General features: G+C 42.4%; 1 protein-coding gene across 1 annotated transcript in view; it reads right to left on the bottom strand.

The window, feature by feature from the left end:
• The window catches only part of LOC149287624 (pappalysin-1-like), a 506,291-nt gene that overhangs the window by 156,692 nt on the left and 330,046 nt on the right, over positions 1-19,553 (bottom strand). The window contains exons 11-13 of the mRNA XM_089492654.1: positions 14,582-14,680; positions 3,894-4,029; positions 2,322-2,535 (exon numbers count right to left, since the gene is read on the bottom strand). Of these exons, the coding sequence (XP_089348780.1) occupies positions 2,322-2,535; positions 3,894-4,029; positions 14,582-14,680 (449 nt within the window). The remainder of the gene's footprint in view (positions 1-2,321; positions 2,536-3,893; positions 4,030-14,581; positions 14,681-19,553) is intronic.

Below are 19,553 nucleotides of genomic sequence, written 5' to 3'. Positions count from 1 at the left end.
CCGCTCTAGTTCCACTCACTACACTACTAATGGTGGGTACCCCAGGGGAATGGTCTCTCTGTCCCTGTCACACAGTAATGTATGGCAGGGTTATTCTTACCCATTATGTTACTGGTACACAGAATCGTCTTCTCCTGCATGCATGCGGAACTTAGCAAAGATTTAAAGTGCAACAGCTTCCCTCTATTTGTAAAGGGGAACACATGCCCAGTTTTGCTGGGTTTGCACTTCCTTCACATTTTTCCTGTATATACCCTCACTATCCTTGTAGCCTTTGTCATTGCAAGAACTATCTTCAGAGCCGGCCTTAAGTGTTCTGGCGCCCTGTGTGGACTACTCCTCTGGCGCCCCCAGGTCACACACCCCTAAGGCTGGCCCTGACTATCTTTAGTCTCTGGTTGCTGTTGCTTGTTATTGCCTTGTCCTGCACTGGTTTTCAGTTTCTTTCCACTTCCTTGCCTGGACCACAACCTATAGTATCATGTTGTACTGTTGCCATTGGATCTTGAACTGTGTACTAGTAGCTGCTTGACCTTCATTACAGTTTTATCCCTGTGTACTGATGTCTCACATCCCGCTCTGGTATACCCATCCTCTTCTGAACTATGTTCCGCTGTTCATGTGCTGTCTTTTGTCCATCAGGTGATACCACTTCCAGATCCTTATCTTGACACCTATACCTGATGTGACATGCAGGAGGACTGCCTCTTCTGTGTCAGGTAAGTGGTTTATTTCTGATTTGGAAGAATGCACATTAGATTATTTTATAGTGGGATTGTTATGGACCCTAAATTGTCCCTTTAATTACTTCCTGACAACTTTAATATCCTCATCATACATCATGCCAAGCATGATAATTGATCTAACCACAATCTGCCATACACAATTTTCTGTCTAATTGCAGTCTCCATTTACTTTCATGCTCATTTACTCTAATTCACTGTAAGAAAAACTCACTGTACAGATTTGTTCCACAAACACTGCCCTGTGCAAACTAGCTGGACCTTTGCACACCACAATAACATCATTTATATAGCCAATCCACCACTTTTTGGGATGTCCATATATCTCACACCTTTATCACATTTCATACTCTGGAATAAAGGCTCCATATCACAAGTGCACAAGAAACACTGTTTGACACTCAATTGCATCTGCATTTTATCATTAAGCATACCATTCACTAATACAAAACCTTGATACATACACTTCTCGTACAGGCACGTCTTTTAGGTACTCTTATTTCAGAATTTTACATTTTGTAATCCATATTTAAGTGTGAAGTGTGTTTGGTCCTATTCATTACATATGTAGCACCTCTGTTATGAATTAACACAATTACTTACCCTTTCTTTGACTGGAAACAGATTCATACTCAAAACTCACAGACAAAACCTCATCTCATTACTCAAAAACTCATTAATCCTCAGAATTTCCCATTTTGCCCAAACTCTTCAAAACATTTTTCAGTTCTTCTTCTAGCTCATATCCTCCTCCAACTATTCTTTATCCCTATCTCAAACATCTTATCTATTGTATTTATTCATTTTTCTTTTTATTTCTTGTAATACCAACTCTTCACTGCATATTCAAGTTTCCCCCTTCCTGTTACACTTCCAAATTGTTTTCATTGAAAAAACTCTATCTATGTATTCCTCGTAAGATCTTTCTTAAGATCCTATTAACTCTTCCACAAAAAAAACAATCATCCTTCCCTTATCACCCATCTACTTTTTTACATTATCTTTCATTGCTTGTAGTTTACATCTAACCCCAAAACCTAATTATCTCAGGTAAAACAGTAATAATCAAATTCTTAAAAAAATATATTTCTCCATACCTTGCCAAAGGATTGCTAAAGAATATGCTAAACTGCTCCTTTACCCATTCCCACCACTATACATCATCACAAAAATAATATCAGAGGATCCCCTCTGACTACCTACTGAACTCAAAAATTGATCAAGGTCTTTGCCTTTTCAGCACATACCTAATTCTCAGCTCCCACATACCCTTCTTTTTAATTAAACTGATTGAAAAATAAATGCTTTTTTGACAAACTTTGAAACCAAAGCCAAGCTGCAGTTACTTTTAACAGAGCCTATTTCAAAAATATAAATTGATTATAAGATGTAGTTATTAAATGTATTCCCATTAATCATGTAAACAGGAAACAAGTCTGAAGCAAGTATATTCCTTTAAACTTCTGCTGTTCCCATTTCTGCATGGGATAAAAGAAGCATTCAAACATTTACTCTTGCTTGTAAACCTCTTTGAAAAACTACTGGTGCAAGGAAGTTTGGGGTTGCACAGAAACTCACCTTTGCTTATCTGCACTATAGATCTCTCCTCTTTGACAGCTGCCGATAGTTATAGGATCAAAATCATGGAAAGAGCGCAGAGCCACCCCAGAGATGGCCACCCAATGCGAAGTAAAGCTAATGAGAACTGCCCGGCTATAGTAAAATGGTTGACTGAGGTCATGCATCACAGAAATCACCAGAGGGTTGTTCCTGCAGCTAAGAATATGAACACCTGCCATGAAGACAAGGAAAATAGACATTATAAGCATATATAGCCATTTTACATGGCATTTCCATAAGCTGTCAATATTTACAAATTTATTTAAAGCACATCACTTCTGAAAAAAAAAAAAAATATATATATATATATATATATATATATATATATATATATATATATACACACACACTCACTCACTCACTGGCCACTTTATTAGATACACCTCTTCAATTGCTTGTGAACAAATAGCTAATCTGCCAAGCACATGGCAGCAACTCAATGCATTTAGGCATGTAGACGTAGTTAAGACAACTTGCTGTTTAAACTGAGAATCAAAATGGGGAAGAAAGGGGATTTAAGTGACTTTGAACTTGGCATGGTTGTTGGTGCCAGATGGGTTGGTCTGAGTATTTCAGAAACTGGTGATCTACTGGGATTTTCAAGCACAACCATCTCTAAAAATAATCCATGTGATTATATCCAGTGTATTTTATACAAAATATCCAGTAAGGGTCAGTTGTGTGAAAGAAAATGCCTTGTTGATGTCAGAGGTCAGGGGAGAATGGGCAGACTGGTTCAAGATGACAGATAGGCAACAGTAACTCAAATAACCACTAGTTACAACCAAGGTATGCAGAATACCATCCCGGCATGCACAACACGTAGAACCTTAAAGCAGATGGGCTACAGGAGTGGGTGCCACACTGGGTGCGTGTTAGCTAAGAACAGGAAACTGAGGCTACAATTCGCACAGGGTCACCAAAATTGGACAATGGAAGACTGGAAGAACGTTCCCTGGTCTGATGAGTCTCAATTCCAGATGCGATATTTAGATGGCAGGGTCATAATTTGGCATAAACAACATGAAAACATAGATCCACCCTGCCTTATATCAACAATTCAGGCCCCTTAGTACCAATTGAATGTTTCCAGCACCTTGTAGAAAGTATGCTATGAAGAATAAAGACAGTTCTAAAGGTAAAAGGGGGTCCAACTCAGTACTAGCAAGTTGTGCCTAATAAAGTGGCTAATGAGTGATTATATATATATATATATATATATATATATATATATATATATATATACACACACAGACTGTAATTGTATATTTTTTCTGCCATCTTGTTGAGCCATTAGCCTGAACATTTCTAGCACTACCATAACAAATGCAAAAGGTTGCAAAGGTCTTGATGACGACTGTGCATGTTCTGAATATTATGATTAAATATAGTAAAAGTAATTTGGGTCCTCAACCTGGAACCAGTGTTTCCCTACCACTATGGCATTCCAAGTTTTACTAGTGGCTGAAGAATAACCATGGATATAGAAATGCTGTACAATATTGTCAAGCATTTTGGAAATGCATATACCCAAGTCGTGCATTTGTTCTTTGACATCAATTAATTGCACAAAGATCGTCTCTGGCTTGTGGTCATTGTAATATGTCCCATCTGTCAAAAGGTAGATAATCACTGCAGTAGCAACAACAGGTTGGGCAAAGTAGGCCTGTTAAAAAAAAAACAGAAAGATTGCACATACATAATGCATCAATGTCTAAAAGCTTTTCTGGCTTTCATTAATTCACTGATTATTATTATTGTAGTAATTATTTTATTTATAGAGCATATGATATATTATATTCTGTGTTGTGCATTTTCAAATAAAATTGCCCACTAGAGGACAAGATCAATCATAGAAAGGACCTTTGACACCTAACAGTATCAGTTTCACATAGCAATTTGTTGGCAATTAGTCTGCTTGTAATTCTTAATAAAAGGCATCCATCTTGGAAAATTTCCCTGGGTAATTTCTCTTTGGAATTTGCTGCATCAACCTATTCCATTTGATATATATATAAAACTGTCCTTGGGTCTGTGTCCAAGTTACAGAGGGATCCAAACATAGTTTAAGTCTCAGCATTCGGGTGAATCAGTTTCCAGAAGTAGGATCATAGACAATATAGCATAATTTCCATAGAAAATGTACATTTATTGCATTAGCTACTGTCTGTAACCCAATAACTGTGTTAGTTCAGTAGTGTAAAACAAAAAAAAAAAGAAATTAATAACTGTTTCCCTTTCCCCCAAGTTGCAGCATACCTTAGGGTTTCACCTACTCCTGTTTATAGTGGTGCAGTTGCATTCTCATATGAGGCAGATAAATTATCAAATTAAACGGTTTACAAGAAGGATACAGAACTATTAAAGAGAAACGTCGCAGCGCGTTTACCATGTGAGGTACGTCATGATGAACGCGGAAGTAAACCTAGAAAAGGGTTTATAAATGAAGGATGGAGAAGGGACAAACGTCAAAACGTTTTATACCTTCTGAAGAAGCCATATGACTGGGGAAACGTGTTGAGGACATTATAGAACTTTTTTTTCGTTGTTTACATTCTTTACTTATTTTTTTTTTTGCATTTATTCATGTATTTTTTAATTTGATAATGTATCTGCCTGATATGGGAATGCAACTGTGCCACTATAAACAGTAATAGGTGGTTTTCCAACTTTTGGATTCTGGCATGTAGCACTTTGCTGAGAAGCACTTTAACCACTGCAGTACTCTATTGAAGCATCACTTCCAAGCACTTTATGAGAAGCACCATAGAAGGATCTCTGGATATATTTCGACCTTTAAACACCTTCTACTTCCTGCTGCGTTTTTTACAGATTTAATTCCATGTACAATATATAGCTGTAAGTGTTCTGAAATGTATTATTTTATTGCGGCTGTGAGGGTACTGTGTCCTGTTTTGGGGATTTTAGAGATTGCGAACGTAAGGATTTTAAATTTTGAGAAGCGCTTGATTTTCGCTTGTGAGTGCATACACAGATTTACATTCTACAATTACTATTACAATCTACACAATTGTGTTTTGTAAACCCTCCCCCATTGTGCAAGTGCCCCTTAGTGGATCTATATCGTGTTGGAAGGTCGGAGAGTGTCTTTTCTTGGGTTGCTGCCTACTGTTGGGAAGTACTTTTTAAATGTTGTTATCACTGGGTGATCACTTATGGTTATTTTTTATTATCTGCTGGATAAGGAAGAATCTAAAGTTCTAGAAGCTCCTCCTTCTGTTGAAACAGCTTTTTCTCATTTAGGAAAACACATTACTGTTCCTATTGAAGATTCCTCAGGTCTTAAAGACACCATCGATAGAAAAACAGATGACACTTTGATACATAGTTATCTGGCCTTAGGTGTTGCTTACAGCTTCTACGGTCTCAAAGGCACAGCATGTATAATCTTTACCTATTCCCAAGGACTAAAAATCTAAATTTTTACAGAATATTAAAATGGCCAGTGATTTTTTTTTTTGTGATGCATCCCTTGAGGCTACTCGCCTAGCTGCTAAATTGCTGGGTTTATCTACTGCCACTAGATGTGCCCTATGGTTAAAAGGGAATCCTTCAGAATGGAGTCCTTACGTCAGAGACCAAATAATTTTCATGGGGGCGCTGGAATCAACCCCTTCACGCCCGAATAAGTACCAGGTATGTCATGCCCAAGTGGGCTCATTGGTTCTGTGATGTACCTGGTACATCATGCAAAAAAAATGCCTCCACATCGCCACAGTCATGGTGATGGGGGGGGGGGGCACTGCTCTCTGCTCAGGTGTCATCTCCCCAGCAGCAGCCAGGGCACCAGGGAGGGGGTACAGGCAGCATCACTCCCCAGCGGCTGAGTGGACTCCAGGGAGAAGGGGCAGTCGGCACTTCTGTCCTATGGGGAGTATTGGCAACTGGAGAGAGGCAGGACAGCCCCTCTCTACCTGCACTGCGGGACATGTATCCCATACTGGTAGATGAGACTGTGGTCGCCACCTGTAGTCCCCAGAAATGCTGGGCAGCTGGCTCAGATCCTCAACCCTGAATCAAAAGGACCCCTTCCACCCTGTCGTCTCCCCAGTGGCTGAGAAGATTGCAGAGAGAAGGGGCAGTTGGCACTTCTCTCCAGCGGCAGTTGTATTTTTCTGGAGAGGCAGAGGTCAGGCGGGTGAGTACTGCTCTTGGAAGGGCAGATTGTTTGGGGCATCAGTTTTGGGAGGGCATTGATGGACCAAGTGAACTGATTGACTACGGCCATGACATTAGAAGGGGTTCTGTTCTTGGGGAAGTGGGTACAGGGACCCACTTTTTACTGATTTTCCCTATTATATGTTTTACCACATTTCCCACACAGAGACTCAGAACTGTAAATGCCAGCTGGACATCCTGGTGTAAGAAGAAGGCTGATTATCTGGGTTATGAAGAAATGTATTAATGTGTTAGGTGCTAGGTGTTAGTACTGCCATTCACTGTCTTTTGTGTACCCCCGACTGCTGTGTATATAATAACTAAATATACAGCCAGTAGCTGTTAATCCTGTTAGCCCCTGTTAGCTCTTTGTCCTAGCCATTGTTTATTTCAATTCAATTATATGTCTGTCATCATTCTATGTCTACCTCCCCAATTAATGTAATTATTTATGTCTCATGTAATTCTGTCCTTCCCCCAGATATTGTGTTGTAGGGTGTGATCTAATTACTTCCTTCCTGTCATGGTAATTAGATCCTGTGACATTTGTCTTGCCCCTTTCTTACTTGTATATATAGTTCTTGTGTTTGGTTCAAATAAACTAGTTCCTGTTTTACCTCAGTCCTGCATTGTTATTGAGGTAAGCCTCGGTGCTGCCCTTATCAGGGCGGTAGAGCGCTGTATTGCTATACTTCTGTATACTACAGTGCCACCGAGGTTCCTGAGAGGCTGTATTTCCTGCTATCGTCAGCAATATTTCAACCTGATGATCCAAGTCTTGTATGTCCGGTGACTATTGGCAGAAGGAAGAAAAGTCTGGCGGGGGTGCGGGTCGTTCCCGTCACAACAGGATATAGAGATATCTGGAGCTAAGAACAGAAAAGGCAGGGCAGAGCAGAGCTAGAGGAGTAGAAGCAGGTTGCAGAATGAGGAATATAGGTTACAGGGACAGGCTACACACAAATATAGGACTAGCCTAGGACTATATGATAACAAATGGAGATTTAATCTTTTTGGTCTTACAGAGTTCTCATTATAAGCGGTGCTGCAGGGGACTTGCTCTGGGGCTTCTATGACATAGTCTCATCATAGAAAACCCCAGCGGAAGTGCTGGCAGCAGTGGAGGTTGTCTGCGCTCATCGCACCAACGTTCACTGGCTGCAGGGGACCTGGATCCTCCTCTCTGGCAGCTGGTGAATGTCTGTGCGATGTGTAGCGCCGGCGTGACATGACCTTCCGGTGCTCAGTCATAGAAGCCACGGCGGAAGTCCCGGGCAGAAGCAGAGGTTGTCTGCTGCCACAAGTAGACACCAGGGAGTCTGGAGCATGACAAGTCTGGGGATGCATTGGTAAGTCTGGGGGGGGGGCAGAGTGGCATATAGGGGGTATAAGGCTTATCTAGAAGGCAGAGTGGCATATATGGCGTATAAGGCATATCTGGGGCAAAGTGGCAAGCCTGGCGGCAAATGTGCGGCAAATGATCCACCGGAAGTGCTACAGCTCTTTTCCTCAGCACCGTGGAAGACGGACTTCTCCACGCTTATCACGGAGCTCAAGCAGCTCAGAGAGCAGATTTGACCTCTCTGGAACAAAAGGTGCAGGCCCTGGAAGACTCAGCAGCTCAACAACACTAAATTCAACAGGTGAGTGACCGGCACGCACGTTATTCTGGGCCTGTATCGACCTCCCCGCTCCTCCCTCTGCGGTCAACGGAGGATTGCATCTACGCGGCGGATCCCTCTGCGCCATGATAACGCATGTACACCCGGTGCCCTGGCAACTCGCCGCACGGGAAATATTGAAGAGTGAGGTGTCATGAGTACAAGGTGGTCTTCTCCTGAACTGTTGGTCCCTATTTTTCACACTTCACTGTCCTGTTGCTTACTGGTAGTCACACACATACATTCAAAAAGGGGGCACGAGAAAAATAAAAGAAAGCACCTCTATCTACCTCGCTGTGCTCTTTCTTACAGAGCAGCACGTGGTGAGGTGTTTCTGGTTTCTGGTCTACACAACATCTGCGATTTGGGTGGATTGATTCGTTCTCACATACTGCTCCAGGACTTCGGCTACACATAGAAGTTTTTTTTTAAATATGTTTATCTGCACCCGTTTGCTCCCACCCACTGGGCTCAGCCTCGTGGTTCCGTTTCCCGTTACGGATATTTCTGCTTACTTCCCACTGTGGTGACATGTACCACTTCGGGCATTTGTTTAATGGTTGCTCCCATAATTTACATCCTTCGTTTTTCACCATTGCTGTCCCTTTTGATCCCATTGCCCCCCCTCACTTTTTTTCCCTCTCCTACTCCATCTCTGCTCTGTGGCTGCTCATGTCAACGATGACATCTGTTTACTAATATAATTGTGATTGCTTGCATATTCTATGACATCCGTTTATTGATATCGCTGTCTTGATAAAGACCTCATTGTGAGGTCGAAACCTTGTTGTTGTCTTCCTTTAATAAATCTGCCTGAGCTGGAACCCTTGAGTGCCTGGAGCCTTTATTTATTTTGATCTACTTGGGAGCTGGCCCTTCCTGGCACAGTTAAGCACCTGAGTTCCTTTGGTGTGTGTGCAGATTCCTCATTCTGGTGAATATGTATATTTTGCATAATGATGTGACCCTCACCCTTACCCCACTTTTTTTACGATAAACTGTTGTGAGCAGCAGCTCACTTTTGGTTCTCAGTGTCTTTGTCGTTTGTTTTATATTTTTCCTTAAAACAGCTCTACCCTCTTTGGTGTGGTAGGCACTTGTTACCTTGCCGGCGGATCCGCGGTGTCCTCGTGCGGGGGAACCGAGACGCAGCTCGCGCCAGCAGCTCCCGGCTCGTCCCGCTCGCGGGAAACGCGGCGAGGTCCGTCCTGCTGCGGGACGCGCGCCCCCGTGTGGATCGAGTGATCTAGACGGGACGCGCGCCGAGACGTCATGAGAGCCGTTCACGCATGAATATTCATTAGGGGAATTAAAGGGGCCTTTTATCTTTTTTCCTCCTCCCCCTTAATTAGGTGGGTAGGAGGATCTAGGGATGGAGGGATATTTAAACCCTCAGTTTAGAGCTATACCTTGCCTGTGATAGAGCCTTTATTGCCTACACTAGCGTTCCTGTATCTGATTTGACCTATTGTTGCCTGAACTCTGCTTGAACCTGACCACCCGTTGTTTGCCGCCTGCCTTTACCTGAACTCAGTTTGTACCTGACTATCCGTTGTTTGCTGCCTGCCCTGACCTCTGCTCGTGACCCCGACTATCCGTGTTTGCTGCCAGTCCTGATCTCTGCTCGTGACCCCGACTATCCGATTGTCTGCTTCTATACCATCTGTTGCTGCATTACTCGTCATCACCGCTTGGGGCGCCTTTCCTTGTACTGCAGCGAGGATCTACAGCCTGAACCACCGTTAGTGACAGCACTACCCCTACACGGTGATGCCCTTGTGTTGCTGAGCTCACAGCCCTCGTCGTGTCCTGCAAGGGGTTTTTTGGTGGCCTCAGCAGGGGTAGTTTGTGTTTTTCTTGGCCTATCGGCCTTTTCCCGCCCTCTCCCTTCTCCCTGCCCTTCCACATGCCTTTCTTCCCTTGTCACTGTTCCCCTTCTGTTGTTTGCCCTCCCCGACCTCTCCCCCCTTTTTTTGCCTCTTCAACCGTCTTCCTGTGGGGGCGGTTGGGACCTTTGAAGTGGGACCTGTGAGTCTGTTGCAGCGAGGTCCTGTAGAGGCTGAAACTAAACGGCGAGCGGGAGACCCAAAAGAAAGCTCAATGAGGAGCATGCATAAACCATGGAATATGTTCGTGCAACACCTAACTCGTAAGGTGGATTGTACTCTGGCTGTATGACACTATTTGTGTTTCGCTTCTTCTTTTTGTCTTAAGATATATTGCGTTGAGAAGTCATCTACATCCAGAACATATATACACGTTCTGTAAACTTGTCTTTATTGCCAATAGATTTATGCTGAGCGCACTTTTTTTGTACTATTTTATGTGATATTCACACTGTATGTGGAGGGGAAACCGCATGATTAAGGTGCTGCTGGCATAGAAGGGAGAGCCCAGGACCAGTCACTTTTTTTGTTGTTGTTTCTTCTGTGTGTGACACAAAATGTACTGATATTCATTCCACCACGTACTGACAGCGGCAAAAGCCTTGATTCCCCTGCGATGGGGCGACCACGCCTCACCCACTCTCAAAGACTGGGTCCTCCGGGTGGAGCAGACGCGGGTGTTGGAGGAAATGGCTCTGTTAGCGGTTGGGGCAGCCAATAAATACCGGGCTACATGGTTCCACTGGCTGGAGTTTGTCTCTGGGCCCCTCATTCGCCCTCTCCTTGAATAGGAGTCTCTGGTGGGTGATGGTGGGCTGCCTCTCTTGATACTCTCCTGTTCGCCGGGTTGCTGCCAGTGCTGGGCTCCTTTTCTCTTTCCCCTTTATCTCCTCTTTTTCTCTTCCTTTCTCTCTCTTTGTCGGTTATATTCTTTTGCCTTGATTTGTATATCTCCAATATTAGTCTTCGTTTTTTTTTTTTGGAGGGGGGTTGTTTTCTTTTTCTACTTTCCCTGCCTCGGCCTCTCTGACTACATGCAAACATTTAAAATCAATAAAGCCCTAAAGGGGCTATGATGACCTTTGTTATAGTTACATTTTTATTGGTGGACCAAATCAGGTTCCACCAAAAGAGATCACCTTATAAAAATGTTCCTTATTTATAAGAAAAGAGAGAATTTTACACTACAATTTACAGATATCTACAAAGGGGACTACCTCTCACTAGTGCACATGTGTCATCTCACATTACAAGGAACACATTTTTTAAATACTAATACAAGTATAAATAGTAAATATACCGTATTTGCTCGATTATAAGACGAGGTCTTATAATCGGGGTCGTCTTATAATCAGACCTCAACTAGGTCTGACTATGAGACTACTAAGATCCAGATCCCCCGCAGCTGCAGGGGACCTGGATCCTCCTGTCTCCCCCGCCCCACTTACCGGTACTTCTGAGTCCCCGGTGTGTAGCTGGGGCAGCGTCTAGGTGTCTACGTGATTCGCGTAGACAACTTCCGCTGCAGCAGGAAGGAGGTGTGGCTAGCAGCGGGGGTTGTCTGCGTCCATCGTGCAGACAACCCCCGCTGCTAGCCACGCCTCCTTCCGGCTGCAGCGTAAGTGCGTGGGATCTACACGCTGCCCCGGCTACATGACAGGGGACTCAGAAGCTCTGGTAAATTTGGGGGGGGCTGGGGAAGGGAGTGTTAAATGGGGGGCATAAGGCATTTATGGAGGCAGAGTGCTCTGTGAAATGCCTTTTAACCCCTTAATGCCACTCTGCCTCCAGAAATGCCTTTTTAACCCTCTATACGCCACTCTGCCTCCTGAATGCCTTAAACCTCCCTATATGCCACTCTTCCCCATAATATGCCTTTTAACCCCCTAAATGCCAAAGTGGCATATAGGGGTATAAGACATTTATGGAGGCACATAGGGGGTCAAAAGGCATATCATGGGGCACAGTGACATATAGGGTTAAAAGGCATATCATGGGGCACAGTGGCATTTAGAGGGTAAAAAAGGCATATCATGGGGCACAGTGGCATATAGGGGGTATAAGGCATTTCTGGGGCAGATGTGCATAACTGGGGGCAGGTTGGAAAATAGAAGGAAATAAACCAAAATATTTTTCTCAATCATAGCTTTTATTTAAAAAAAAATAGTTTAGATGAATTAACATTTACTGGTAAAACTTTTTTCCTATAGGGTCGTCTTATATTCAGGCTTTTTCTTTTTTTCCTAAATTAATATTCAGATTTGGGGGGTCGTCTTATAATCAGGGTCGTCTTATAATCGAGCGAATACAGTACTAAAATGAAAGCATATCCATTCAGAGAGATCCATCTCTTATGCATTAAATATATATTAATTTAACCCAAAAATTTATTTTGTTTTATGTTTATAGTATTTTGTCTATTATCACTAGTGCTCCTAATGATATTCAAGATGTTTCCGGTGCCTTGGTTGTTGGGGGGCCCCCGCAGTGACGGGTTTTGTGACCACCAGATTTTGGGGGTTCTCGAGTCCCTTTACAGCGACTCCACCCACAATCAGCAACCTATTATTCAAGCACCAGTTGAGTCTAATAAACACCAGGTGCAAGAATAAACCTAAATTCTATCCAGTAGATTTCAGATGCCCTGCCATTTAAACATTTCAGAATTACATTGAGAGAGACCGTGTTAAATTACAGGCAGACTTACAAAAGCAAAAATGTAATCTAACCACACAAGTATTTCAAGCTTTGATATCTTTAAAAAATATTAACATCAAAATGCATATAAGGGAATATTAGCCTTATGTTTGTATGCCTACGACTATTGGTCAATGCCAGATGAGCTCAGTGTTCGTTTTCATGTTCTCCCAAATACAAATGCACTAATCTACTTTTAATATATGTGTTTTGCACTAGACTGCATTCTTGACTTCTTATTACTGGGCCCTATTGCTGGGCTTGCCCGTAGGGCTCATTTAACAATCTCTCCAGTTGTCCTGGACCAAATGGCATAGCTAGTGAACTATCCTCTGCAGCTTATGAGTTTTTTTTGTTAAACTTCTGTTTATATGATTCTCCACATCTCCAGTTATTTGCTAGAATTGCCACTGTGGTTTTTGGTCTTTACTTTATATAGTATTTAGAAAACAAAAGTTCTATTGCATCTGGTAAAAAGGTTGAATTGCTTTTGAACACTTTCAAATTAGACAGTACCCAAACATCCAGAATATCACCTGCAACACAACATGGTTCACATTTCAAAAGTATTCCGTGGTTAATGTTGTTATTTTGGTATATCCTCACCAACAGATTACCTCTAGATCATCTTCTGAATATTTCCAGCTACACTTTATAAATTATGCACTTTGACAAACACTGCCTAGTGACCAAAAATGTTATCCCTAATGCATTGCATGAGCACGATAGGAGTTGTGAAGAGCTATTGAATGAATAGGGTGGAAGCTATTGAAAGTGATGTCAACCTTTGTATATCAACGTGAGAGTGTCAGTATTGTGAATCTGTATCAGTTTATTTGTACATAGTATATAGTAACAGGGCCGGCCTTAGGGGTGTGCGACCTGTGCGGCCGGGGTGCCTTCCGGGACTTAAATTAAAACACCATTTTTGGGTTTTTTTTTTTTTACTTTATTTAACAGCCTCCATGTTAAATAAAGTTTTTTTTTTAACTTTAACACGGAGGATGTTAAATAAAGTTAAAACAAAAAACTTTATTTAACATCCCCATGTTAAATAAAGTTTTTTTTTTACTTTATTTAACACAGAGGATGTTAAATAAAGTTAATTAAAAAAAAATGGTGTTTTAATTTAAGTCCCGGGCAGGGGCGCTGAGCGGTTGCTCGTGAAGTTTTCAGCAACCACTCCGCGCCCCCCACACTCTCCGTGACTCCGTCGCGGTGCCGGTGTTTCATGCCGAGCGGCGGAATATTCCGGCACTCAGCTGTGAAGCGCGCACTGCGGCAGAGCAGGAAGATGGACGCCTCCTGCTCCCACCGCAGGACTCAACAAGGTAAGTAAGGATAATGAGATATAGGGAGAGGGGGTAGATAGTGAGAAGGGGCGGGGGAAGTGAGAAGGGGCGGGGGTAGATAGTGATTAGGGGCAGAGGGGGGGGCAGTGAGAAGGGCAGAGGGGGGAGATTTTTTTCCTTTCTTTTTTTCGGGATGGGGGGGTGCCAGAGGAGTAGTCCGCACAGGGCGCCAGAACACTTAAGGCCGGCTCTGTATAGTAATACAGAGTGTAAATACAATAAAGTGTTTGGAAGCTGTAAAGGAATCACAAAAGAAACTTTAAAGGACAGAGGATTGCAAGAGGTGAACAGCAATGGTTAATGGTAGGAGATAAACAGGAAAGCTTAACAATGTCAGGGAAGGCTCTATGGAGGTACAAAGGAGACAAATATTTGTATGTAGTGGTATTGGATGTACATAATGGAAAATACTCAAAATTAAATAATAAACAAGTACCACTTACCCTTAACCAAAAGTTCATGACGTGGGAACTGACTGTACAGGGATACCAAGCATGCTGGGCTATTTGTTCACTGATCTCTATCACTTTTGTATGGCATACCTGTGAAATTTAGGAAAATGTCTTATAAATAGCCAAGTAATGTATACACATTTCAAATGCAAGATTTAAGAATCATAAAACAGTGTTTGAATATAGGTAGATGTATGGTACAAGTGAAGTTGCTTGCACAGAGTGTGAACAACGCAGAGGAAAGCAGTGCCTCTTGCGGAAGTCTGCAAACAGCACCGACAGATAAGCAGTGCAGGTAAGGGGTTGTGGGGAGGGTATAAGAACAGGTATGCAAGATTGAGGGAATGAATGAGTATCTGTGAACTAATGAGTATCAGTGGCGTTGGCAGTAGGGTCTAATATTTAAGGATGAAAAATTACTGCCAGTTCAGCAGCTATTTTGAAAGCGTATTTCAATCAAGCTCTTTACTTCAGAGATAAATACATATTATGTAGTTAAAAATGGATGTCTAAAGCATATGTGTGTGTGTGTATATATATATATATATATATATATATATATAGTGTATATGTAGCGTTTTATAATTGCCCCCCTACTTTGGTCCCTGTCCCCCTTAAATATGAAAGCTGGAATGAGTGAATGAGTATCTGTAAATGAGTATATGAATGAGTGAATGAATGTTTGTGAATGAGTAAATGTATGAATATGTGTGTGATGGCATGGATGTGTAAGTGGGGGGACATGGCACAGGGATGCTGTTGGAGGTTAGCATGCCACAGGCAGTCTGTTTGGGGGCAAAGATGGCAAGTCATGTGCTTGGTCAGGTCCTGTAGATATAATCTGGGTAACATAGTAACATAGTAACATAGTAACATAGTTCATAAGGTTGAAAAAAGACCAAAGTCCATCAAGTTCAACCTATATACATATTGTGTCCCTACTGTGTTGATCCAGAGGAAGGCAAAAAACCCTTATGAAGCAGATGCCAATTGCCCCATACAAGGGGGAAAATTCCTTCCCGACTCCAAATATAGCAATCAGAATAAATCCCTGGATCAACGTTCTGTCCCTCATATCCATAACTTGTAATATTATTGCTTTCAAGAAACACGTCCAGGCTCCTTTTGAACTCTTTTATTGAGTTTACCATTGCCACTTCCTCTGGCAGAGAGTTCCATAATCTCACTGCTCTTACCGTAAAGAACCCCCGTCTGTGCTGGTGTAGAAACCTTCTTTCCTCCAGCCGTAGAGGATGTCCCCTTGTTATAGATACAGTCCTGGGTATAAATAGGTCCTGGGAGTGATCTCTGTACTGCCCCCTTATATATTTATACATAGTTATTAAGTCCCCCCTAAGCCGTCTTTTTTCCAAACTAAATAACCCTAATTCTGATAATCTTTCTGGGTACTGTAGTCCTCCCATTCCCCTTATTACTCTGGTTGCCCGTCTTTGAACCCTCTCCAGCTCCACTATATCTTTCTTGTACACTGGTGCCCAGTACTGTACACAGTATTCCATGTGTGGTCTGACTAGTGACTTGTACAGTGGTAGAATTATTTCCTTGTCGTGGGCAGTGTTCCCTCTAAGCTGTGCGCTTGTGTGCGCGCACATAGCTTTTTAAGAGAGCGCACACGTCCAAAAAATTTTTTTTTACATTTTCTGCGCACGCCAACTAAGAAAAATTAGATGGAACATTGGTCGTGGGCATCTATGCCCCTTTTGATGCACCCCATGATTTTATTTGCCTTAGCAGCAGCTGCCTGACACTGGTCGCTACAGGTACATTTACTGTTAACTAAAACTCCTAAGTCCTTTTCCATGTCAGTCGTCCCCAGTGTTTTCCCATTTAATACATATTCCCTGCCTGGATTTTTCTTCCCCATATGCATAACCTTACATTTATCTGTATTGAACCTCATCTGCCACATCCCACCCCAAGCCTCCAACCTATGCAGATCCATTTGTAATCGTGCACTGTCCTCTATTGTGTTAACCACGTTACAGAGCTTAGTATCGTCTGCAAAGATTGATACTTTACTATACAATATATTAAAAAGAATAGGACCCAAAACTGACCCCTGTGGTACCCCACTAGCAACAGTCACCCACTCAGAGTATGTACCATTAATAACCACCCTCTGTTTCCTATCACTGAGCCAGTTACTTACCCACATACACATATTCTCCCCCAGCCCAAGCATTCTCATTTTATGTACCAGCCTTTTATGTGGCACCGTATCAAATGCTTTGGAAAAATCAAGATATACGACATCCAGCGATTCACCCCGATCCAGTCTTGAGCTCACCTCCTCATAAAAGCTGATCAGGTTAGTTTGACAGGACCGATCCCTTGTAAACCCATGCTGATATGGAGTCATACATTTATTTTCATTGAAAATAGCATCTCTTAGGAAACCCTCAAACAGTTTACACACAACAGAAGTTAAACTAACAGGCCTATAATTCCCCGGGTCACTTTTTGTCCCCTTTTTGAATATTGGCACAACATTTGCTATGCGCCAGTCCTGGGGAACAGACCCTGTCACTATAGAGTCCTTGAATATTAGAAATAGGGGTCTGTCTATTACATTTATTAACTCCCTTAGAACGCTGGGGTGAATGCCATCTGGACCTGGTGATTTGTCTATTTTGATTTTTTTTAGGCGGCACTGCACTTCTTCCTGGGTTAGACAGGCGACATGTACTGGGGCGTTTATCTCATCCTGCTGTATATTACCTGGCATTTCATTTTCCTCTGTGAATACAGCAGAGAAGAATATATTTAATAGATTAGCTTTTTCCTGATCCCCGTCTATAACTTCTCCCTCATTACTTTTTAAGGGGCCAACGCTTTCATTTTTAACCTTTTTACTATTTATATAGTTAAAGAACATTTTGGGGTTTGTTTTACTCTCTTTGGCAATGAGTCTTTCTGTCTCCACTTTTGCTGCTTTTATCTGATTTTTACATATTTTATTTTTTTCCCCGATAGCTTTTTAGTGCTTCCTCACTGCCTTCCTGTTTTAGTAGCTTAAATGCCTTTTTTTGCCATTTATTGCCCCCTTTACATTTTTATTTATCCACATTGGTTTTCTCTTGTTCCTGACTCTTTTATTCCCATACGGTATGTACCTTTCACAGTGAGAATTTAAGATATTCTTAAAAATCTCCCATTGAGTGTCTGTACTCTTGTTTTTGAAGACATTTTCCCAATTTACAGTGTTAAGGGCTTCTCTTAGTTGATCAAACTTTGCCTTCCTAAAGTTCATAGTTCTTGTGGCTCCTCTAAGAGTTCCCTTATTGAAGGACAAGTTATAATGTATTATATTGTGATCACTATTTCCTAGATGCCCCCTGACCTGCACATTAGTTACTCTGTTGGTTAATATTAAGTCCAGTAGGGCGCCCCCTCTGGTCGGGTCCTGTACCATTTGGGACAGATAATTATCCTTACGTATAGTCAGAAACCGGTTTCCTTTATGAGATTCGCAGGTCTCGGTTTCCCAGTTTATGTCGGGATAGTTAAAGTCCCCCATAATAACCACCTCATTGTGATTTGCTGCCTTGTTTATTTGCTTTAATAATTGATCTTCTGCTGCTTCCATTATATTTGGTGGCTTATAGCAAACCCCGATCAGTATTTTATTATTTTTCTTTCCATATATTTCTACCCATAATGACTCCACATTATCATTTCCCTCACATATATTATCCCGCAGTGTGGCCTTTAGGCTGGACTTTACATAAAGGCAAACTCCTCCCCCTTTTCGTTTTTTTCGATCCTTCCTGAATAGACTATAACCCTGTATGTTAACCGCCCAGTCATAGCTATCATCCAACCATGTCTCTGTTATACCCACTATGTCATAATTTTCTTCAGACATTATTAACTCCACTTTCGTCAGTTTTATTGGTCAGACTTCTGGCATTAGTAAGCATACAATTTAGAGGTGTATGGTTTTTTTTCCCTATGAAGCCTATCCCTATTGACTATTCTAACCCCTCCCTCCGCTCCACCCCCAGGTACATTTATAAGCCCCAGCTCTCTATCTACACTATCTTCCCCTTCTATATTGTAGTTTCCCTCCCCCCTTTCCCTAGTTTACACACTCCTCCACCCTTCTGGCCATCTTCTCCCCGAGCACAGCTGCACCCTCCCCATTGAGGTGCAGCCCATCCCTACCGTAGAGCCTGTATCCGACAGAGAAGTCGGCCCAGTTCTCCATGAACCCAAACCCCTCCTTCCTACAACAGCTTCTGAGCCACTTGTTTAGCTCCCTAATCTCCCGCTGCCTCTCTGGTGTGGCACGTGGTACAGGTAATATTTCAGAAAATACTACCTTGGAGGTCCTTGCCTTAAGCTGGGTGCCAGGGCTGACATGATACTAAAAAGGGGGGCAATGTGCATGGGTGTGGGGGCATTTACTCACAAGAGGGTGCTGGCTGGGGGCATCACATAAATCAATACTTAAGGGGGGCTGGGTGGTAGGACAAATATACAATGTGGGGCTAGCTGGGGGCAATACACAAGGGTGTGGGGACATTAGGGTGACCACATCGGCCATGTTTTCCAGGACACATATAACTTTTACATATTGCAGACCTGCCCAGAAAAAAATGCTGCCCTATGGGGATGTATAGACTCATGGAAGGGAACCAATTGGTCAGACATACACTCACTGGCCACTTTATTAGGTACACCTGTTCAATTCCTTGTTAACACAAATAGCTAATCAGCCAATCACATGGAAGCAACTCAATGCATTTAGGCATGTAGACGTGGTCAAGACAACGTGCTGAAGTTTAAACCAAGCATCAGAATTGGGAAGAAAGGGGAGTTAAGTGACTTTGAAAGTGGCATGGTGTCACGAACCGGGTAAGCAGGTCGGGTAGGATCCCAGTCGCAGGGGATACTTTGGGTTTTGTCTGTACCACACGATGCCTCATAGCTGAGGGAAGAT

This window comes from Sceloporus occidentalis, unplaced genomic scaffold, assembly GCF_023333645.1.
Source record: "Sceloporus occidentalis isolate IW3139 unplaced genomic scaffold, rSceOcc1.0.p SCAF_58, whole genome shotgun sequence".
Taxonomy (NCBI): domain Eukaryota; kingdom Metazoa; phylum Chordata; class Lepidosauria; order Squamata; family Phrynosomatidae; genus Sceloporus; species Sceloporus occidentalis.
The sequence above is the reverse complement of the archived record's forward strand: the minus strand, read 5'-3'. Positions and strand labels throughout refer to the sequence as shown.